At 38.4% G+C, this 17,842-nt stretch overlaps 1 protein-coding gene across 3 annotated transcripts in view; it reads left to right on the top strand.

The window, feature by feature from the left end:
• Window positions 1-263: 263 nt before the first annotated feature.
• Window positions 264-17,842, top strand: part of LOC148420237 (phosphofurin acidic cluster sorting protein 2) — a 43,888-nt gene continuing 26,309 nt past the window's right edge. For 2 of the 3 annotated variants that reach the window (XM_088421972.1, XM_088421971.1), the window contains exons 1-2: window positions 264-583; window positions 14,432-14,519. In XM_088421972.1, coding sequence (XP_088278098.1) covers window positions 372-583; window positions 14,432-14,519 — 300 coding nt within the window. In that variant the 5' untranslated portion in view covers window positions 264-371. Of the gene's footprint in view, window positions 584-627; window positions 800-14,431; window positions 14,520-17,842 lie in introns of those variants that run through there. The other variant, XM_088421974.1, reaches the window with a different exon arrangement.

Raw genomic sequence — 17,842 nt, 5'->3', positions numbered from 1 at the left:
AAGGTAATTTGACTGCGATCTGGGTAATTGTCCCCACGCCCAAAAGTGCAATCTTCCTCTCATAACAATTGCTTGCCATGATTATCGGCAAGAGTTCTGTCTTTAAAACGGCCTTCGTCGTTTTGGGTCCAAACGAACATCTGTTTGTTTTGATGTGGATAATTTTACACATTCCCAAGGCAAGGAGATGCTGCCCCCTCCCGACTGCGCTGACATGCCCCGCCCCGCCCCGACGATCAGCGTCTCGGTCACTGACGGTGGATCGCTCGAGTTGTCGGGAGTCTGGAGAAACTGGGCTGGCAACGTGCACTTGACGGGCTCCTGCGTACGTCCGACACTTAGCGAGTGTTGCTCCCTCGGCAGTGGAGGTGATGATGGCGGCGGCTGTTGAGAGAGGAGGCTCCCGGGCCGCTTTCCTGAGCCCGAACAGCAGTGCCGGTTGCATACCGGCGCCGTCGTCGCTCCCCGCCGGAGCCCTCGCCGGAGCTGTGGTACTGGGCTCGGGCTCCGGCGGCATGCCCGTCCCCATGAACCTCTTTGCAACCTGGGAGATTGACCGATCATCGCCGAACTGCGTCCCGAGGTAAGGTGGACATAATTTCACTTAGCTGTTTTTTTTTCCCCACTTTAAGTTTTATGATCGGTGATGCTGCTGCTGTTTGGATAAACAACGCCCACGGTAACTAACGTGAAGCAATGCGAACGAGCCGCCATGCATTTCTGGTTCACTGTTGCCTGGCTAACTGTGAAGCTAACTAGCGAGATGGCTAATGCTAAAGCTACAAGCATACATTTACTGGTAAGAGTTAAAGTAGATGCTTATTAATCACTTATTATCATAGTAACGGCGTTTGACCCCGAGCGCCAGATTAGAGGAAGCGTTGGTCTTCGTGTTTGTCATAATAAAACTGACAATTGATTGTTTTTTGTCAGTGTTGTTTTTTATTTTGTTGTTGTTTTGGTTTCTAACTGTTTATGGTGATAACTAGCTAGCAGAGTTTCGCTAACTAGTTTAACGGCTGCAGTAAATCGTCAGATTGACAGAAAGCTGTAACTCAGTATTGACCTTAAAATGTTTTTGCTACATCGAAATCCGTGTTTTGGAGTTGGACAACATTCCCTGACACACGTTGATGTGGGTGCCGTTTGACCAATTAGTGTCACCTTATTGTCATTTTTTTGCTATAGTGTGCTGTGAATCCTGTAAACAAATCGCCACAGTGCGTGTTTTTTTGTGTTGTAGTTTAGTGTATTAATGCTCTCATGTCTTAACTCGTCAACTGTAACCGTTAAAGCACACTCGGTATGTCTAAACGGCCTCTGGCACAAGACATTTTGTGTACACTTTAATTGACACACACTTTTGTCGTGCCAGCCTCACAGTTCGATTCTTTTTCAACCAGACTTGTGTTGCATTAGTATGCATCGCCGGTGAGGAGGCACACTGCTGCCACCTGACCAGAAGCCTCTCTCGGGAGCTGAGGGTACATTAATCAGCTTTGACCTAGATCTGTTCTACTCACTGGGGGGGAAAGTGGGCTTGCAAGGGGAGGGCTTCCTCCACTCTGGATGTGCGTGCGTGCATGCGTGTTTGCCTGCTGCCTGCATGAGTATGCAAGCAAGTGTGAATGAAGCCACAACATGTGAACGACATGAATTATTTACTGCGGAGCTGTGGTGTTTCACATGAGCATTATTCAGCACCCACGTTTGCTCAGATGACGTAAAACAAAGTGAGATAAAGAATGTATGAGCATTGTTTTCGCTTTTGTTATACAGCACTGGATCATGTATTCATTTTAGTTATGGAAGAAGTCATTTGTGTGTCGGTTGATGAACGTCTTGAAGGCAACAATTGGGCAGTTGTTACTAGCAGGGCTCCGCACTAATTCATGCACTGGTAGCACGGGTTGACCATTTTTAAAAATTGGTCGCCGTAGCACAGGATTTGGTTGCACCCATCTATTTTTGATCCGAACCACACGACCATATTTTCTGGTATAGAGTTGTCTTCATAAACATACTCATACAATTGTTTTGTATAGCGTAGATTGGCAGTGACTCGATATATATTTGTATTTATAATTATTTTACTGAAACGATAAGCTTGTCTGCAACAAGCAGTGCCTGGCAAAATGTTGATTGTTATATGTTTTTAAAATGATCTGCTATTCACATTTGTTTGATGGTCCTTATTAAAATGACAACCCATGTAAAAAAATAAGGCAAATAAATGTTCAGGACACTATAAAAGAACAAGAATGAAACAAAAATACTCACCCTCTGAAGCTTAACAGTCACACGATGTAGCGGGAAAGTCAAGAATTAATATGTGCCACAAGCATCCCATGTTATTTTCATGCTAGTCATTAATAATTATTATATTGGCTACATGTTATTTTCACTAGCATCAGTTTGGAAAATTGATTTGTGTGCGTGTAATTAAATAATTGACCTTATAAATGAGCAGCCAGCCTCTTTCCTGAGTAGGATTGTTATTATTATGTAGATAATGATTATTTATACTACATAGCTCAAGAAACACGCTTCATAGATACATTATGTGGTTAAGATTATTACTACACTTATTTTTAAGAGAAAAAATCCATTCATTTTATGCACAACAAAAGATACCAAAAATGAAAATATGCTGATCCTTGACCTCAAAAGCAGGGTACTGACCATTCTGGGAAGATTTTAATTTTATTTTCATTTTTCTTGGACTTGAGCTATTCTTGAACTTAATCACTTCTGATACAATCTGGTACAATTCCTCTTACAGTGAGGTGTTTATGGATTTTCTGTGGGTCTTTTATCTTTAACAATGCAACATTAAAGCTCTGTAGTAATGGTTGGTGGGTAACATAGTGAGTCTACCCAGGATGTGCACTATTTTTTACTCAACAAATAGCTGACTGTATAGCAGACTTTGGTGTTGCTGAGCAACCAAGGATGGATACGGGGGAAATGTTCATTAAAGAGGAGATTAAATTTTGGAGTCTTTTTTTTCCATGCCCACTCAACATGTTGAAAGAATTGCAGGTTTAATTCCAGGCTAGGAATGAGGCTCTCATGTGAAAGGGAAAAAAAAAAAAAAAAAAACACTATTAAAACACTATTAAACTGGGTTTCTACTGCTCAGATAAAAAGACTGTGAGAAGAAAAATACCCCCTAGAGGTTATGTGAATGAAATATATCTGTCACTTTTCGGTGACAGATATGTAAGCCTTAGCAAAATCTAGATAAAATAAACTGTCATTTATTTGCTTCCTGTATGTATTGTATGTCAGTGCATATCTCTATTGCTATATGAACTAATAGACTACACTTTTTAATGGTGAATCATAGTAAGGGAAATAGTTCTCAAAAGTGCAAATACTGTAACCCGTTTTTTAAAAATTGAAATGAATTTAACATGAAATTTATCGCGAAAAGACCCCCCCCCCCAAAAAAAAAAAAAAAAAGAAAAAGAAAAAACACTGTGGTTTGGTGTGGTATTTTCTAGGTAAGCCTTCAGACCACAACAAAATACTTTCTATTTTCTCACTTTATCTGTGGGGACCAGAGCATTCTTCGTTCTGTGTAGCAAGATAACCTTTTTGTCATCTAAGTGAAAGAGCCTTATCTTCGTCATAAATAAGTGTACTAGTCACATAATTTCTTCTGCCCTGAATCCTGTGGTTGTCTCTTGATGTAAACAAGCTAGACACCCAAGGACATCTAGTTTTGCACTGATCTTGTCTGATAAAAACACTGGAATTTTTACAACATTAATAATAATAATAATAATAATAATAATAATAATAGCTCTTATTAATTAAGCATTACACAAATAATGTAGTACGTAGTCTTTTCATCTAAAATTGGATCCAGTTTAAGGAGATGCAAAATAGAGAGCACTTTGCATGCATAGTGCTACTTAACATTTATTAATCAGGTTTGTTCTTGAATTGTTAAAGTTTTAAATCTAATACGACACATCATTCCTCTTCAAGCAAACAATGACATTCTCTTGCTCTTGAAAGCTACAAAATGTCATGATCTTATTCTGCCCATTTACGCTTTGCATCCTCCTGAGCTTTGTCCATTGTCTAATTTTGTGTGGGGTTGCTGCAGTAATTTAATTTCATTACAGAAAAAGAAGGGACTGTTATCAAATGGTGCCTAAAACCACTCTCTGTGTAATCCTCTGTTTCCTAAATCACAAACACCACCATCAGCCATCTTCAGTGGCCTTTTAGAGTGGTGATACGGACACAAATGGCAATTGTGTCACAGTAATGTGGATCACATCACTACTTTGCAACCACTCCATTTTAGTGTGAGGAATATATCTTGTTGGCCCCTAAATAGATGCCAATCCATTTGTAGTTGGAATTGCTCCAGTTCAGAGGGACAATCAACTATATTTTCCCATAAAAATCCTGATGTTGAAATCAACTGGTCTTTATGGTGTTCACATGGTCTGTAAGGGTGGACTAGTCAGCACCATGACTCTCCCATTTTTCACGCTCACTCCCATAGCCTGAAATGTGTCAAAATCCACTTGGTTTCCTTCCTCTTACTTCCTAGAGAAGGAAGAATTTCCTTGGGGAGCGTTTCACATTCCTGGCAACTTGAGAATTGCTGGGATGGTTGGACTCGCTCAGCCCCCACCACCCTCATTAGCGTTCCAATGTTGACCAACAATCTGCACCCAAGGAGGTGGGGCAGGATCGAAGCTGTGGATTGCCCACACTCAAAAAACATACACACCCACTAAATTTGCAGATCTGTCCCAAGACTTGAAAACAAGCAGGCTGCTTCTCTTGAATTCATCATGAAGGGGAAAAGTCCCTAACATATCCTCCGCCCCCACCCCTGCCTGGATGTCACAATCGGGTAAAGTTCAGATCATTGTATGATGAATAACGGGTTCTACAAAAATGAAGTTCAATCCAGTTTTGTGTTGCTGCCGTCACCAACCCAGACTCAGGGTGATATTGGTCCATGTCTTTCTTTTTTTTTTAACTGTTACGATCGAGTCTAACTCTTGCTCTTCTTATTTCCCACCTCTCCCATACAGGCATTTCCTGAGTAGAATGTGCCAGTAACAGCACATGGACTATTCTTTCAGATAAAATTCTGATGTGGATGGATGAAAGCACCTGGCAGACTATCTGAAAACAAACAGTGTAATTGAGGTGTCATAGATGTCTACCTGAATCTGCTGTATAAAGCAAATAATTTTATGAAATGGGTTACATGCACAGTAGGGATGGAATGTTTTTTGAAAGCTGACCAAACTGTTTGGTTCGAGAGCTTTTGTTTTTCACATTTGTGTTTAGTGTGCCAAATTTCAAACAGTACTGATGATGGACCCCGCCCACTTGTCTAATCCCAGATTAAGGAGTCTGAACTGTCTGTTTCTGTTTATATTCCGTTACTCAATTAGCCCACTGTGCTGTTTTATGCACTATGTCCTATCATTCTTTTTGAATGTCAGTTTTCTAAATTTTACCGTATTAAGGCACATTTCACATTTAAAAAGATCGCAGCATACCACCAAACAAAATTATAACAAAAATAAACAAAAGGTAGACGTACTATAATCTCATGTTGAGATTTGTCCCAGTTTGGTCACACATTTGCTTACCATTTGTAAATTCTCAGCCTGTTTAGTTGACCGCAAAACTAATATTTTGTTGTATGAATGGCACCATGTGGATACATAGATACAGTGGGTCTAATTGTACCTTCTGTTTGTCATTAAAAAGGCATTTCATTGTTAAGAGAGATATATATATATATATATATATATACACAGTGGTACCTCGGTACTCGACCGCCTCTATACTCGACCAAATCGGTGCTCGACCAAAAAATTCAAGTAGATAATGCATCGGACCTCAAACAGATTTTCGGTGCTCGACTAGCCGAGCCGAGCCGAGCCGAGCCGACCCGAACGCGCTCCTCGGCCCTTCTCGGCCAGCGGGTAAGCGCCAGTTCAACTCAGACCCCCAGCGGAGTAAGACGTTTGTTCGAGTATTTCTTCCCGGATTTAAACTTTTTCGTGTTGCTCTAGCCCTTAATAATGGATCCAAAGAAAGACAGTGATAAGGGGAAGGCAAAGAGGAAAACAATGAGGACCACTATTGAACCGAAGAAGGAAATTATAGCAAAATATGAACGCGGTGTACCTCGCGTCGCAGTTAGCTAGCGTCAACATGGAAGGAGTAACTCCCTCCCGTCCTCTCCACATCCATTCCTGTATGCCATCAACCACTCTCCAAAACGTAAGTAAATTATACAAAATGGTTTATAATGCTTTATTTATCTTTATCTTTATCATGTACTGCTTGTGCACATTTACTTGTGCACACATACTTTCCATTATTTCTTATGGGAAAATTGCTTTCGGTGTTCGAACAAATCGGTGCTCGACCACCACCTCAGAACGGATTATGGTCGAGTACCGAGGTACCACTGTATATAAATAATATATATATATATATATATATATATATATAAATATCTGTAGGTATTAAATAATAGCTTTAAGAATAGAAAGCTCTTATGTCTGTGATTAATGTTGCTTCTGAACTCAGTAGATCAATCGATATTTTTGGGACATATTTGTTTCGCTGGGTTGACAGCCTCATTATGTGCTATACACCAAGAATTGTGGGGGTTTCTTAATCTTAATTTTTCTACTAAAATTGACCAAACTGAGAAATACTTTATCCTGCCATACACTCCAGAGTCCAAAGCTTTCTGAATATAACTCAGCATATACTGTCAGTTGTATCTGCTGTAGATATATTTTAACCTTCTTTAGGACAAGTTAGTATGTTCCATTTTGTGATAGTAATATCTAAGTGTAAAGTGGACTTTGTAACCCACAATATTTGGCTTTGTAACATAGGCCTGTGATCTGACTTGTGATTTGGGCTGTAAACATGCTTTGTCTGCTCATGGCTTGCATGGTCACTACAAACATGGGGCTGCTGACTTCATCAGTTACTGGACAGGGTTGAACAAAAGAGTTGTTTATCCCTGCAAAATAGAAAGTCTGGCAAATGCATATTGCGTTCCTGTCAATATTTTTCAGATCAATGAACACGGTATGGCTTGTTCATTTTCTCATCAGACATCGGGCTAAAGAGTTGGCAACAAGCTCACTTAACCTTTGTACGGTATTGTTCATTCAATTTGTTGAGTGTGACCAAATCATACTATGACTCTGTTCACATACTGGCAGAGCTCAGTTTCTCTCTTTTTTTTTTTTTGAGTCATGTCAGTTACTGGTAGGATGTTTTTAAAGAGTGACTTTTAAGATCAGTGCTTGTACAGATTTAACAGGTTCCTATTTATTGAGTTATTTTGATTTTTCTAACAGAACAGGGAAATAAATCATCCATGGGATTTATAAATTATTTCCGATGCCAGATTGTTATGCTCTCAATATGAAAACATCTAATTTTGGATTAAAAAAAAAACAAAACAAAACATTAAAACAGGACAACATCTGTTCGAGGGTTTAATGGTGGTCAGTGTAGATTGTTTTCCAAATGGATGTTTTAGAGAAAGAGAAGGCTTAAATTATTCATTTAAAACAAAACCTATCTGTGCTCCATTGAACAAACACCGTTTTGAATTACATTAAATGTACTGATAATCCTATCAAAGTCTGATTCTACCACAGCTCTCGGGAGCCTCTCGACTGATTACACAATGTTCTTTTCTTGCAATCTCAGAAATCACTAGTCTTTTCATGAAATCCTTTTTATCCCTTCTCTTCTTTTTTTTTACTTAGGTTATTACCATCATGAATATGATTTCACCAAGAAGGGTGTACTGGCATTTTTATTTGTCACTAATTCTTGGCCTGAGTTTGAAAGAAGCATTAACCTGTCTTACACTGGGTTTTGACCGGTAATGGTTGATTTTCTTGTCCAAGGTAATGGTGGGATCATGAGAAAGCTCACATTAGTCCAAAATTGTTGTGTCAGCAGCACACACTTACTACCACTCTTGACATCACCAGAAAGAGTAGATCTCTATAAACAAATGTAATGTACAGTAGTCACAGAACATGAGTGAACTCACAGGAAATCAAGTGTATATTTGAGCCCCTATTAAAACGAAAGTAAACGATCGGGACATGAAGTGTTTTAAATTATTAAATAAAAGATTAAAAGAAAAAAACAAGAAACATTTTTTACATGTCATTTTCCCTGTGCCTATTATCCCGTGTTGGTACTCATACAAGACTGCGATGGGTGAGAATCATTAAAAACGGCGTCATTTTTTTGTACGCTAGTTCCTAGTACATGTATTCAAATGAATAATTTGTTTGCTTTTCTGACTATTATTCAACTTCTCTTTTCATCCAAAATGTCAAAATAATAAACCTGTGTTTTTTTTTTTTTTAATGTCATCATTGCGATTCACTCCCCAGGCATGACCAAAAATCACACGTTAACTATAACCGTCAACTGTTAACAGTAGAAGTTGGATTGAGCGTAAATTAAGAAGAAATGCTTTTTAAAGTGTGACGCAAGATGATGTTTGCCAGGCGACTTGCTGCGTTAGTCTCCAAGCCTGATTGGCTGGTCAATCATGAGCTGAGTTCTGTAAAACGGAGTCTGTGAAACAGATGCTAGCTCATGCTGTGCAAAAGTATATGCATGCAAGGACCACAAGGAAGGTTTACTTCTACAGTACATGACCAACAGAAAGTTGAATACTTTTTGGTAGGGATTTTAAATACCACTTTTTTTTTCTTTCTGACCTCTGATCAAAAAGAATGATGGGACATAGTATGACAACTCATCACTTTTTTCGAACCAGTTGAAGTGGTCATCCCATGTTCGTTAGAAATGTTCATTAAATGCTGGCAACTTGTCACATTGCTATTAAAAGTCTAGTTGTACTTCCTCTTCATCGAAAATCTTGAAAAATGTGTTTTCTCGATAAAAAACTTGCCCTCTGACTTTTCTTAAATTTTGTTATATGCCAGTGCTATATTAAGAAGTCTAATGCTACCTCGAGTTGTTGTGCTATAAATGAGTTTTGGTGTGATCATGTTCTGCGATTGGCTGGCAACCAATCCAGAGTGTCCCCCGCCTACGAGACGGCTGGGATAGAGGATAAGCGGCTATAGAGAATGTCCCCCACCTACTATAGAGGATGGATGGATGGAACCACGTTCTTCTTTCACTCTGTCATTGCGATTCTCAACACATAATTATACAATAATTAATATTTATAACAATAATACTTAATGACAAATTATAGTTATACTTTTTTCTTGTTATTGCCATCCCTACCCAACTTGTACTTCTGTAACCTTCAACCCTGCCCTGCTTTTGTTGCCACTGGTATAAGTCTGTTGACAATTTCACAGCACTGGAAAACTGCATCCTCTTGTTCTGTTGTGTATACAGTACGCTTGACTTGGTCTCTTTCCCTGTAATGCAGCAGGCTTGAAAAGATTTCTTTTGTGGTATTGAAACCCAAACAGCATATGGCCATCTGTGATACATAATACATTGGGGACTCAAATACGCCTTGCATACAGACCTAAATACTTTCAGTGCATGCCTCTGTTTCATCTACAGTATTTGGTATGGTCTATGGTCTCTACAAATAATGAAGCCCCGCGTTTGAATTCCTTGCCTTAAATTGTATTTGATTGGGCCATGCTGCTTTGTGATTTCCATCGCTTATCCGTTTGTTAAGAACCATCCTTAAATGTCACTCAAACGGCTTTGAGTTGCTTGTGTCATGTGAATGGATTTGCAATTTATTTGTAGTAAGTATTGGTAAGTGTTTTGCATTGTACCTGCAATAGTAAGAATTAGGAACTGTATATTAAACTGTAAACGCGGCCATGGAGCATTTTCTCAGAGAACCTCATCCACACAACAGGTAGTCTTTCTACCTTTTCTCTAGTAAAAGACTAAAATATTCAGAGGTGGCTTTCAGACTTGCGCACCCTTTTTTCAAGGCTAAATTATGCAACCGGATATATGAAATGGTTATGAAAGAACAAAGTACTATGACTTTCTTCCAGTTGTTTTATTAAAAAATAAAGCTGCATGTGTTTCCCACAAAGATGAGGAGCAATATTACATTGAAAGATTTTTTTTCCCTTCTAGCCTGTAACCTCCAGTGCATACCAAACATTCATTCTTTTTCATTCGTCCCTCTTTTAATCACTCTCTTCATCCTCCCATTCCCCCTGCTTTGTGCCTCTGACAATCGCCGCGCAGTGATGCGAAGGCATGGAACTGGCAAAACATCAAGAAGAGTGCTGACCAGGGGAAAACAAATACAAAAGTGTGTTTTTGTTTAGGCAACTAAGTCATTCATTCAGTTCAGCGTTTTCATTCCTGTGCTATGTTGTGCCCTCCGACTGCAATTTTTTTGCCAGGGGCAGACTAGCAGTAGTCTCTTTGTAGTCTCTTCAACAAAACGGGACTTCTGTCACCATGTTACATGAGAATGCTGCGATCACTTAAGAGCTCCAGAAATAGTGTTGCATTAGTAACCACGGAGGCTCTACTTCAGATCTTGAAAGGATGTTTCATGAGGGAAAGATATGCACAGTTTGGTTGAGTGATGCTGTAAAATACTGCTCTGTAATCAAGCATTTTTATTAAGCATGCCTGTTCAAATAATAAATTACTTAATTGTCAGATTGCCAGAGTCAACATCCCAGAAACAGGGTTATGGTTTTGGTGATTTTACAGTTTGAGGAAGACCGTTCAAAAAGCAAGGTCTCAATGGCATACAGTTAATATGTTTGATGTGGAAGCCCTTAAGAGGTTTGACCTATGCCTTATCAAAAACATTCAGGTTAACTAGAACTGAGGCTGTGATAATCTACAAAATTATTTTTTCCAATGCAGGGAAGACCATGAAGACAGTGTTAAATTTTCCTTTCCTGTAAGTTGTCGTAGCCATTTTTCTCATTACTTTTGACCATATGGTACATAAAAAAGGAGTTTGGAAAGGTGACCAAGAATAAAGCTCTGGTTTTGTTGTTTGTCATAATATTGTATTAAAAACAACAACAACAACAACAAGTGGTGTTCAGTGTGAGAAAAAATGGTTTGTTAAACAAAGCTTGCGGAAATTCATAAAGGGACTCATATAAATTGTTTACTCAGTAGAAAATGTTTGTGTACGCGCTTGTCACAGTGACCAATCTCAGCTTTTCTGGTTTATTCTTCTGTTGTTGCATCACCTGTGTGTATATGTCATTATAGCAATCACCTAGATTTATTTTATGATGGGTTCATTTTGTTGGCAACATAGAATTGTAAACATTTTGAATGGTTTATACTTACCCATCACAAGCCTTTGTATAATTGCTGTAGTAAGCGAATACTGTATTGTGCTATATAACCATCCATCACAGATGGTCTCTCCTATCAAAAACAAATATTTGACTTTGGCTGTTGAAATGAATTACCAGATAAGCTAAGTACACAGGGATCGCAACGGGAGCCCTCATTTCCTTTTCCTGCTAACAATGTCTGATAAAGATTGTATTTTCAACTTGCATATGAAAGCAATTATGACAGCAATATATTAAAAATAATCTAGATAAATACACATTTGTCTATTTTTTCTTTTTGCAAAAATTGTGTTAAATTACACAAAATCAAACCAGTTTCATTTTAAACAGTTGATTAGAATTATTCGTTCACATGAACCTATAAAACTACAATGTGCCAATGTTTTGAAAGTGCTGATAGTAGTTTTAGGAGGAAACTGCTCTGTATTCTAATGGTGTGACTCTATTCTACATTCTAAAAAAGTCAACAGTTGGTAAAGATACAATGAATGACCTAAGTCACTCTAATGGGCTTAGATAGAGCGCCACAACCCATTCTGTTGTCAGAGATGCCATGTAGGCTAAAGCTATTAGCTCAAAGAGTGCTTAGGCACCTATTTGGCACCATCACTGATCAATAAATCTGGCATAATGTATTTTACTCTAGCTTTTTGTTGTCTAATTACACGTACATAAAATACATTTTATGACTGCTTAGAACTGTAAATGAGTACAGTAATAGAAAACTGGTTCCCTCCATGAGAGTCATAATGAAGTTTTTCATTTCACACATTAGATATCCATTAATGAATATTGGCATGGTAGTGGACTGGGATAAATTTTACAAACATTCCAAACTAACAGTTCTCAGTAGTTATAAGTGAACAAATGTCTATTTAAAAGCAAGGTAACAATCCAAAGAGTTTTATTGGTCATAGTTTAATGCACTAATATTATGACATAAGAATACCCTTCTATAATATACAATAGTCATAACCCAGTAAGATCTTAGCTGAAGCCAGTGCAAAAAAAAAAAAGGGGGGGGGGGGGGGAATTCTCGCTCTGGATCTTATCAAGTGGCGAACAGAAAGTATACTTCTTATCTTTACTTTCCATGTCATCTTCACTGCACATAATATGACACTGCAGCTAGGTGTTTAGATCATCCACCTACCCAAACTTCTGCCCTATTGAGTTTCTATTTGGCAAAGTGGTCTTACCACACTCTCTTTACGGTAACATGACTTTAAACTGTACTAAAGAAGAATTACAGTACTGCATGTATGTGTGTTTAACAAGACTGCATTTTGAGCTTGCAGCCCCTTTGTACTGAGATTCTATGATCTGTATTCTTAAGATTTTATTGCTTGTCCACAACAACCCATTAATGGCAAAATGTGAAATATATGACGTTTTGTGAAAACAGCGGTGGAAACGATTAGTGGTCACTGGTCAGTATATATGTAATAATTTTGATAAATGTAACTTACTGGGTAGTCATGTGAATTTATCCTTCAAGGTACAAAAAGTATTTTAGCCAGAGCACCAAGTTCTTTTTTTTTTTTTTTTTTTTTAAACTCATAACAGAATAATGCAATTTCATTTCCAAATGTTTGTTGTTTTTATGGCCAACTCAGTTCTGTGCTGTTTTTGTAATTCCATACAGAAAAATATATGGTTCCCCTTAAACAAAAGCATTACACATTTCAGTACTCTTTTGTCGAGGTACCGATCATACACGTTTAATATGCTGTCATGGCGCTGGATCGGATCAGAAGCTTGCTAGAATTTGATCAAGCAAGATGGCCTCAATTTACGATTTCAACACAACTCAAAAGACAGGAGTGCAGAGAACACCTCTGACAAAAATAAATGAATAAATAAATAAATAAATAAATAAATAAAATCACTGGTTCTTGACATGGCCCATTCCCAGCCTGCGGTTTTTAATTGCATGTGAATCTCATTCAGAAAGAGAGAGAGAGAAAGAGAGAGCGAGGGCAAACTAGAGCAATGTTTAAACCATTCTGCATGTTTTTGGCTTCCCCTCCCCCTCCTGACATAGAGCCTGTGTTGCTGGTGACTCATCCTCACCATAAGGCAAGTCACAGTCTACAATGTATAACATTTAAATTCCTCAGACCCAAACTGATTTGCATTTGGTACAAATGCACACATACATTGCCTTGAGAGTTTGTGTTTGAAGCTGTTTAGACACTTTTATAAATGAAGCTTCCTGCTAGTGAGATGAATGTAATGCAATCAACCTAACATATATAAAAGAGGAATTATAACAAGTGAAATAATGGCCAATAAGAGCTAATGTGTTTTGTGCTCATCAAGCTTTTAAAAAAATGCAAAGTAAATGGAGGGAGTGAATGACATGCATGTTTTTGTTTTCCTGTGGATGTAAATGTAACATTGAGGTAAAAATGAAGTAACCGGATGGGCAGTCACACGTTCGTATTCACACCTACACATAGTTCCTTCATACACCACTCGAGATGTCTTAACTTGCGTTATCGCAAGTGCCTGAATCACACTTGCCTAGCAGGGAGTTTGTAGTGAAATTGTTGAGTGTTGCAGAGCAGCTCTCCAAGGTAGTGGGTGTCTGCAAAGTTGGGTGGTTGCTTTTGTCTTTCTTACTCACCTTTGACTGATCATAATTTCATGCAACAAGAGTGATGGGAAAATAGGTCATGGGGAAGTTCAGCAAAGCTGACTTGGAAGCTGTTCACTTGCTCTAAAAGGAAAAAAAAATAGAGTGTGGTTTGACCCTACTGGTGTTCATAAATTCCAGAAATCAGGATAAATGCTGTCTAGCATGTTTAGAAATATGCTTCTGATCCTGTTACTTCAGTGAGTGCTCACTCCTTTAAACTCTGTGCTATGTTTAGGCATTTTGTCAATGTCTAATAAAGCACCAATTTGGCATGACTGAATAAAGTAATTGCTCCTTGATGACAAATATTTTTCAGTATCTCTTACTTGGAAGTGTGGGTCTTAGGTGTGCTCCATTTTTTTTTAGTTAAAGCTGCAGGCCTAAAAATGTCCAAATTTTCTTTCGTATTCATACATTTTTTTTCTCTCTCTCTCACTTCCAGGCTCTGCAGTCTCACTCTGAAAAAATTAGTCGTGCTGAAAGAACTGGACAAAGAACTGAATTCGCTCTCTATTGCTGTCAAAATACAGGTGAGTGTATAATCTTTTGAGCTTTGCTTTTCAATTCTTTGCTTGTTCTGCACCCGTTTAACATAAATCACAAGCCTAGTTGACGATAAGACATGCTGGTAATCCTGCCAATTGATAAAAAGCCTTCTTAGCGCAGGCGGCTCTGGTATGTCACATCCACTCACGTGCTTCAAATAACAGACCTGCATTACTACTCTAGGCAGGTGCATTAGCACCTTAAGACGGCTTTAGAACGTTGTATTCATGACTATGGGTATGTAGCCCTCACAGGTGTTGACTCATCGCTGTCTCAAGCCTTAAGAAAGACTACTCCCCGTCAAAAGAAAATATTCATTTGTGTAGATTCAACTCTATACAGCATGGATTGTGTTTTACTGTTTGTAAAATGTCACGTCTAAATGTCACTACTTAGTTGCAACAATGGGATTTGGACGAGTGAAAAATATGACTAAAAGGTTTGATGAGTGTGGTAAATTTGTTTGTGCAACTCATTTCATTACACATCTCATAACGAGATTGTTCAATCTAAAAATGTCTGTATGCTGTGCATTGCGCAACAAAACTCAACCGAATCTAATCATAAGTAAAAAAAAAAATTATAAAGGAAAAAGGAAATTTAATTACCTTTGAGTGACGTTGACTTGAACTTCTTACGGCCATAATCCCTAGCGAGGGTATCCTAGCCTAGCCTTCTTCGCACTGTATTTCTTGATTATCTCCAGCTTCGTTTCCAGACTAATCATCTTCATACGTCTACCGTGAACACTAGCAATCTTGGGACCCATGGCTAACCAACTTAAGTTTGAATTAAGCGCTAAAATTCACAATAAATATGATATTATAAGCAGTTACACTAGATCAAGTCTTAAGCATATTGGCATCTTAATGACACCGTGACGCCGACCAATAGCAGACCAGAATCTTAGTGACGCATGTATTGCTGTATGAGCGTGGTGTGACTCTTAGTCATACACATGCAGACTGACCTCCAAGTTTGAATTTTGTTAGTGTTGTTATTCTGTCCTCAGTGTGTATGTTCCTCAAAGATATGAAGAAGCTGGAGTAATTTTAGTGGTTTGCTGTTGTCTTCAGTCTTTTGAGGTTACAATTTTTTTCTCTGTAAAACTAAAACAATACAAACAAAAAATGAAACATTTATAAACATAAAATGTACCAGCAAACATGGATGACACAAAAAAGCAAAACGTAACTCACAAGTGATGCCTTTTTATACACAAAGAGTGAATAAAAACCTCAAGAATGTTGTTGTCAAGCAGCTGCAATCATGAAGGAACCCGGAATGCGCATATTGATGACGCCATGAAATAAGACCTGCGTGCAGTCGCAGGTAGTTTGACACGAACAGAAAATAAGAGCAATTGTCTAAAAACGCCTGAAGAGGGAGACAAAACAACATAAACACAGCCAACTCCACAGGTCATAACAGTTGTTGAACCCGTAAAGCGGGAAAAATGCTGTAAAAGAGGATGAAAAAAACGAAGGAAAAAAAAACATAAGCCAGGGACGCTGTAATCCGGGGTTGACTAATTTATCAGTATTGGCAACTACTCAATTGTTGACTACTCATGTTGATATTGTCTGAGACGAAGTGGTATTGAACATCTTTACGATATACTGTGTGTTTGCTCGACGATTGGCTGCTGACTGGTTTCAATTCTTATGACATTTTTTCTTAATTAGTGGAAGATGTGGTTCAGTAAATTCACTACCTCCGCCACAAATCTAACCGGCAGTTCATTTTTATTGAAATGTGTGAGGGAATCCAATAGATGCCTGTGTGTTACATTGTTGTCGTCTATGGGCATTGTTAGGTTTTATTAGTATTTAAAAAAAAAAAAAGAAAAAAAAAGACCTTTTTCTGCGGTCATGCAAATTCCACTGGTGGCTTGAGCCCCAGTCAGCGAAAAAAAATACAGTATGATTTTTTTTTTTGTCACTGACAAATAATGAGACTTCTCTGAGACACTAAGAAAGAGATGGGCAGTGCCCGGCATGATTGCTCATGCACTTGCGGGTAATGTAGATGTGTCAAAAGATTATATTCATGTAATTGTTCTTTGCCATTAATTCGTATTGGCAGCCTTGCACCATTAAAAAAAAATCAACCAAACAGCTGGCAATAATTCACACATTCATTCTCTGTACCTCTTATCTTTACTTTGGGTGTTAGTCCAGATGTGCTGGAGCCTATCCCAGCTTGCTTGGAGCGATAGGCGGGTTATAATCTGAATTGGTCGCCAACCAAATTCAAGGCACAATTAGACCAATTCAACCATTGTCACCTACGGACAGCTATGAATCTTAACCCACTGTGCAACATGCAAACTCCACACAGGAAGCCTGAAGCAGGGATGTGGTATTTGTTTTATACATGGACATGCCATCTAATAGAAATCTAGGCTTTGACTGAGGTTAGACTTGTTACATTCCACCATTTGGCACAGCAAGACAGGAGAAAGGCTTGTTACTGAGCACAAGGGCGAGGGAGAGAGGGTGATGAGGACATTGAGTACACGTATATCTTGCCAAGGCTGTGTATTGTAAATGCATGTCAGGCCGTTAGAGAGTGCTTTTGTGCCCTGATTCATTATAACAGCTATGAAGCATGAGAAAGGAGCACATACAAGGCTCCTTTTGTGGAGTACTAATGACAAGGTCAGGCACAGCTTGTTAATTTTCTCCTCTTTTTTTTCCCTCCTCTTTACATTATAAAGCTAGTGAGGCAGCCACTTTTTAGGTCATGACAGAATGTCCTTCTCAACAAAATATTGAGCACCAATACTGGATGTGTTTGACAATGATTTCAAATTGTTATAACAAAGATTATAAGTTTTTAGCAGGTGGGCGTTCATAATCGGATTTAAGGTAGCTGCGTAATGAAGTATTGTCATATTTTTTATGTGTCAATTCATTACTCCCCTGTCAAGAATCTTGAGTATGACCTTCGAGTTTAGTGCTATTTTCAAACTGTAAGAACATTGTAGATTTGAACCCCTCTGTTTTCTCTATGTGCTGCGGCTTTCTGCCACAGATCAAAACAATGCGAATTAGTTCATTTGTGGCAGTGATCGGTTGCATTGACGTCTCACTCCGGTGATTGACTGACAATATGTTGAGCGTATTAAGTCATTCTCTTCAAATGTTAGTTGGGATTCACTCCAGGCTCAATTTACTCTAAAGTAGGAGTGGGTTACATACTGTAATGCATGTTAATTGTCATGTACCGGTAATTGAAATGTATGGTGGGAAAAGGCTCAAGTTCATTCCAGGTGTTGAGATTTTCAGAAAGAGTACTCCTTACA

Source organism: Hippichthys cyanospilos, chromosome 8, assembly GCF_059441005.1.
Source record: "Hippichthys cyanospilos isolate Australia breed blue-spotted pipefish chromosome 8, RoL_Hcya_1.0, whole genome shotgun sequence".
Classification (NCBI taxonomy): domain Eukaryota; kingdom Metazoa; phylum Chordata; class Actinopteri; order Syngnathiformes; family Syngnathidae; genus Hippichthys; species Hippichthys cyanospilos.
This window is presented reverse-complemented; position numbering and strand designations above follow the sequence as displayed.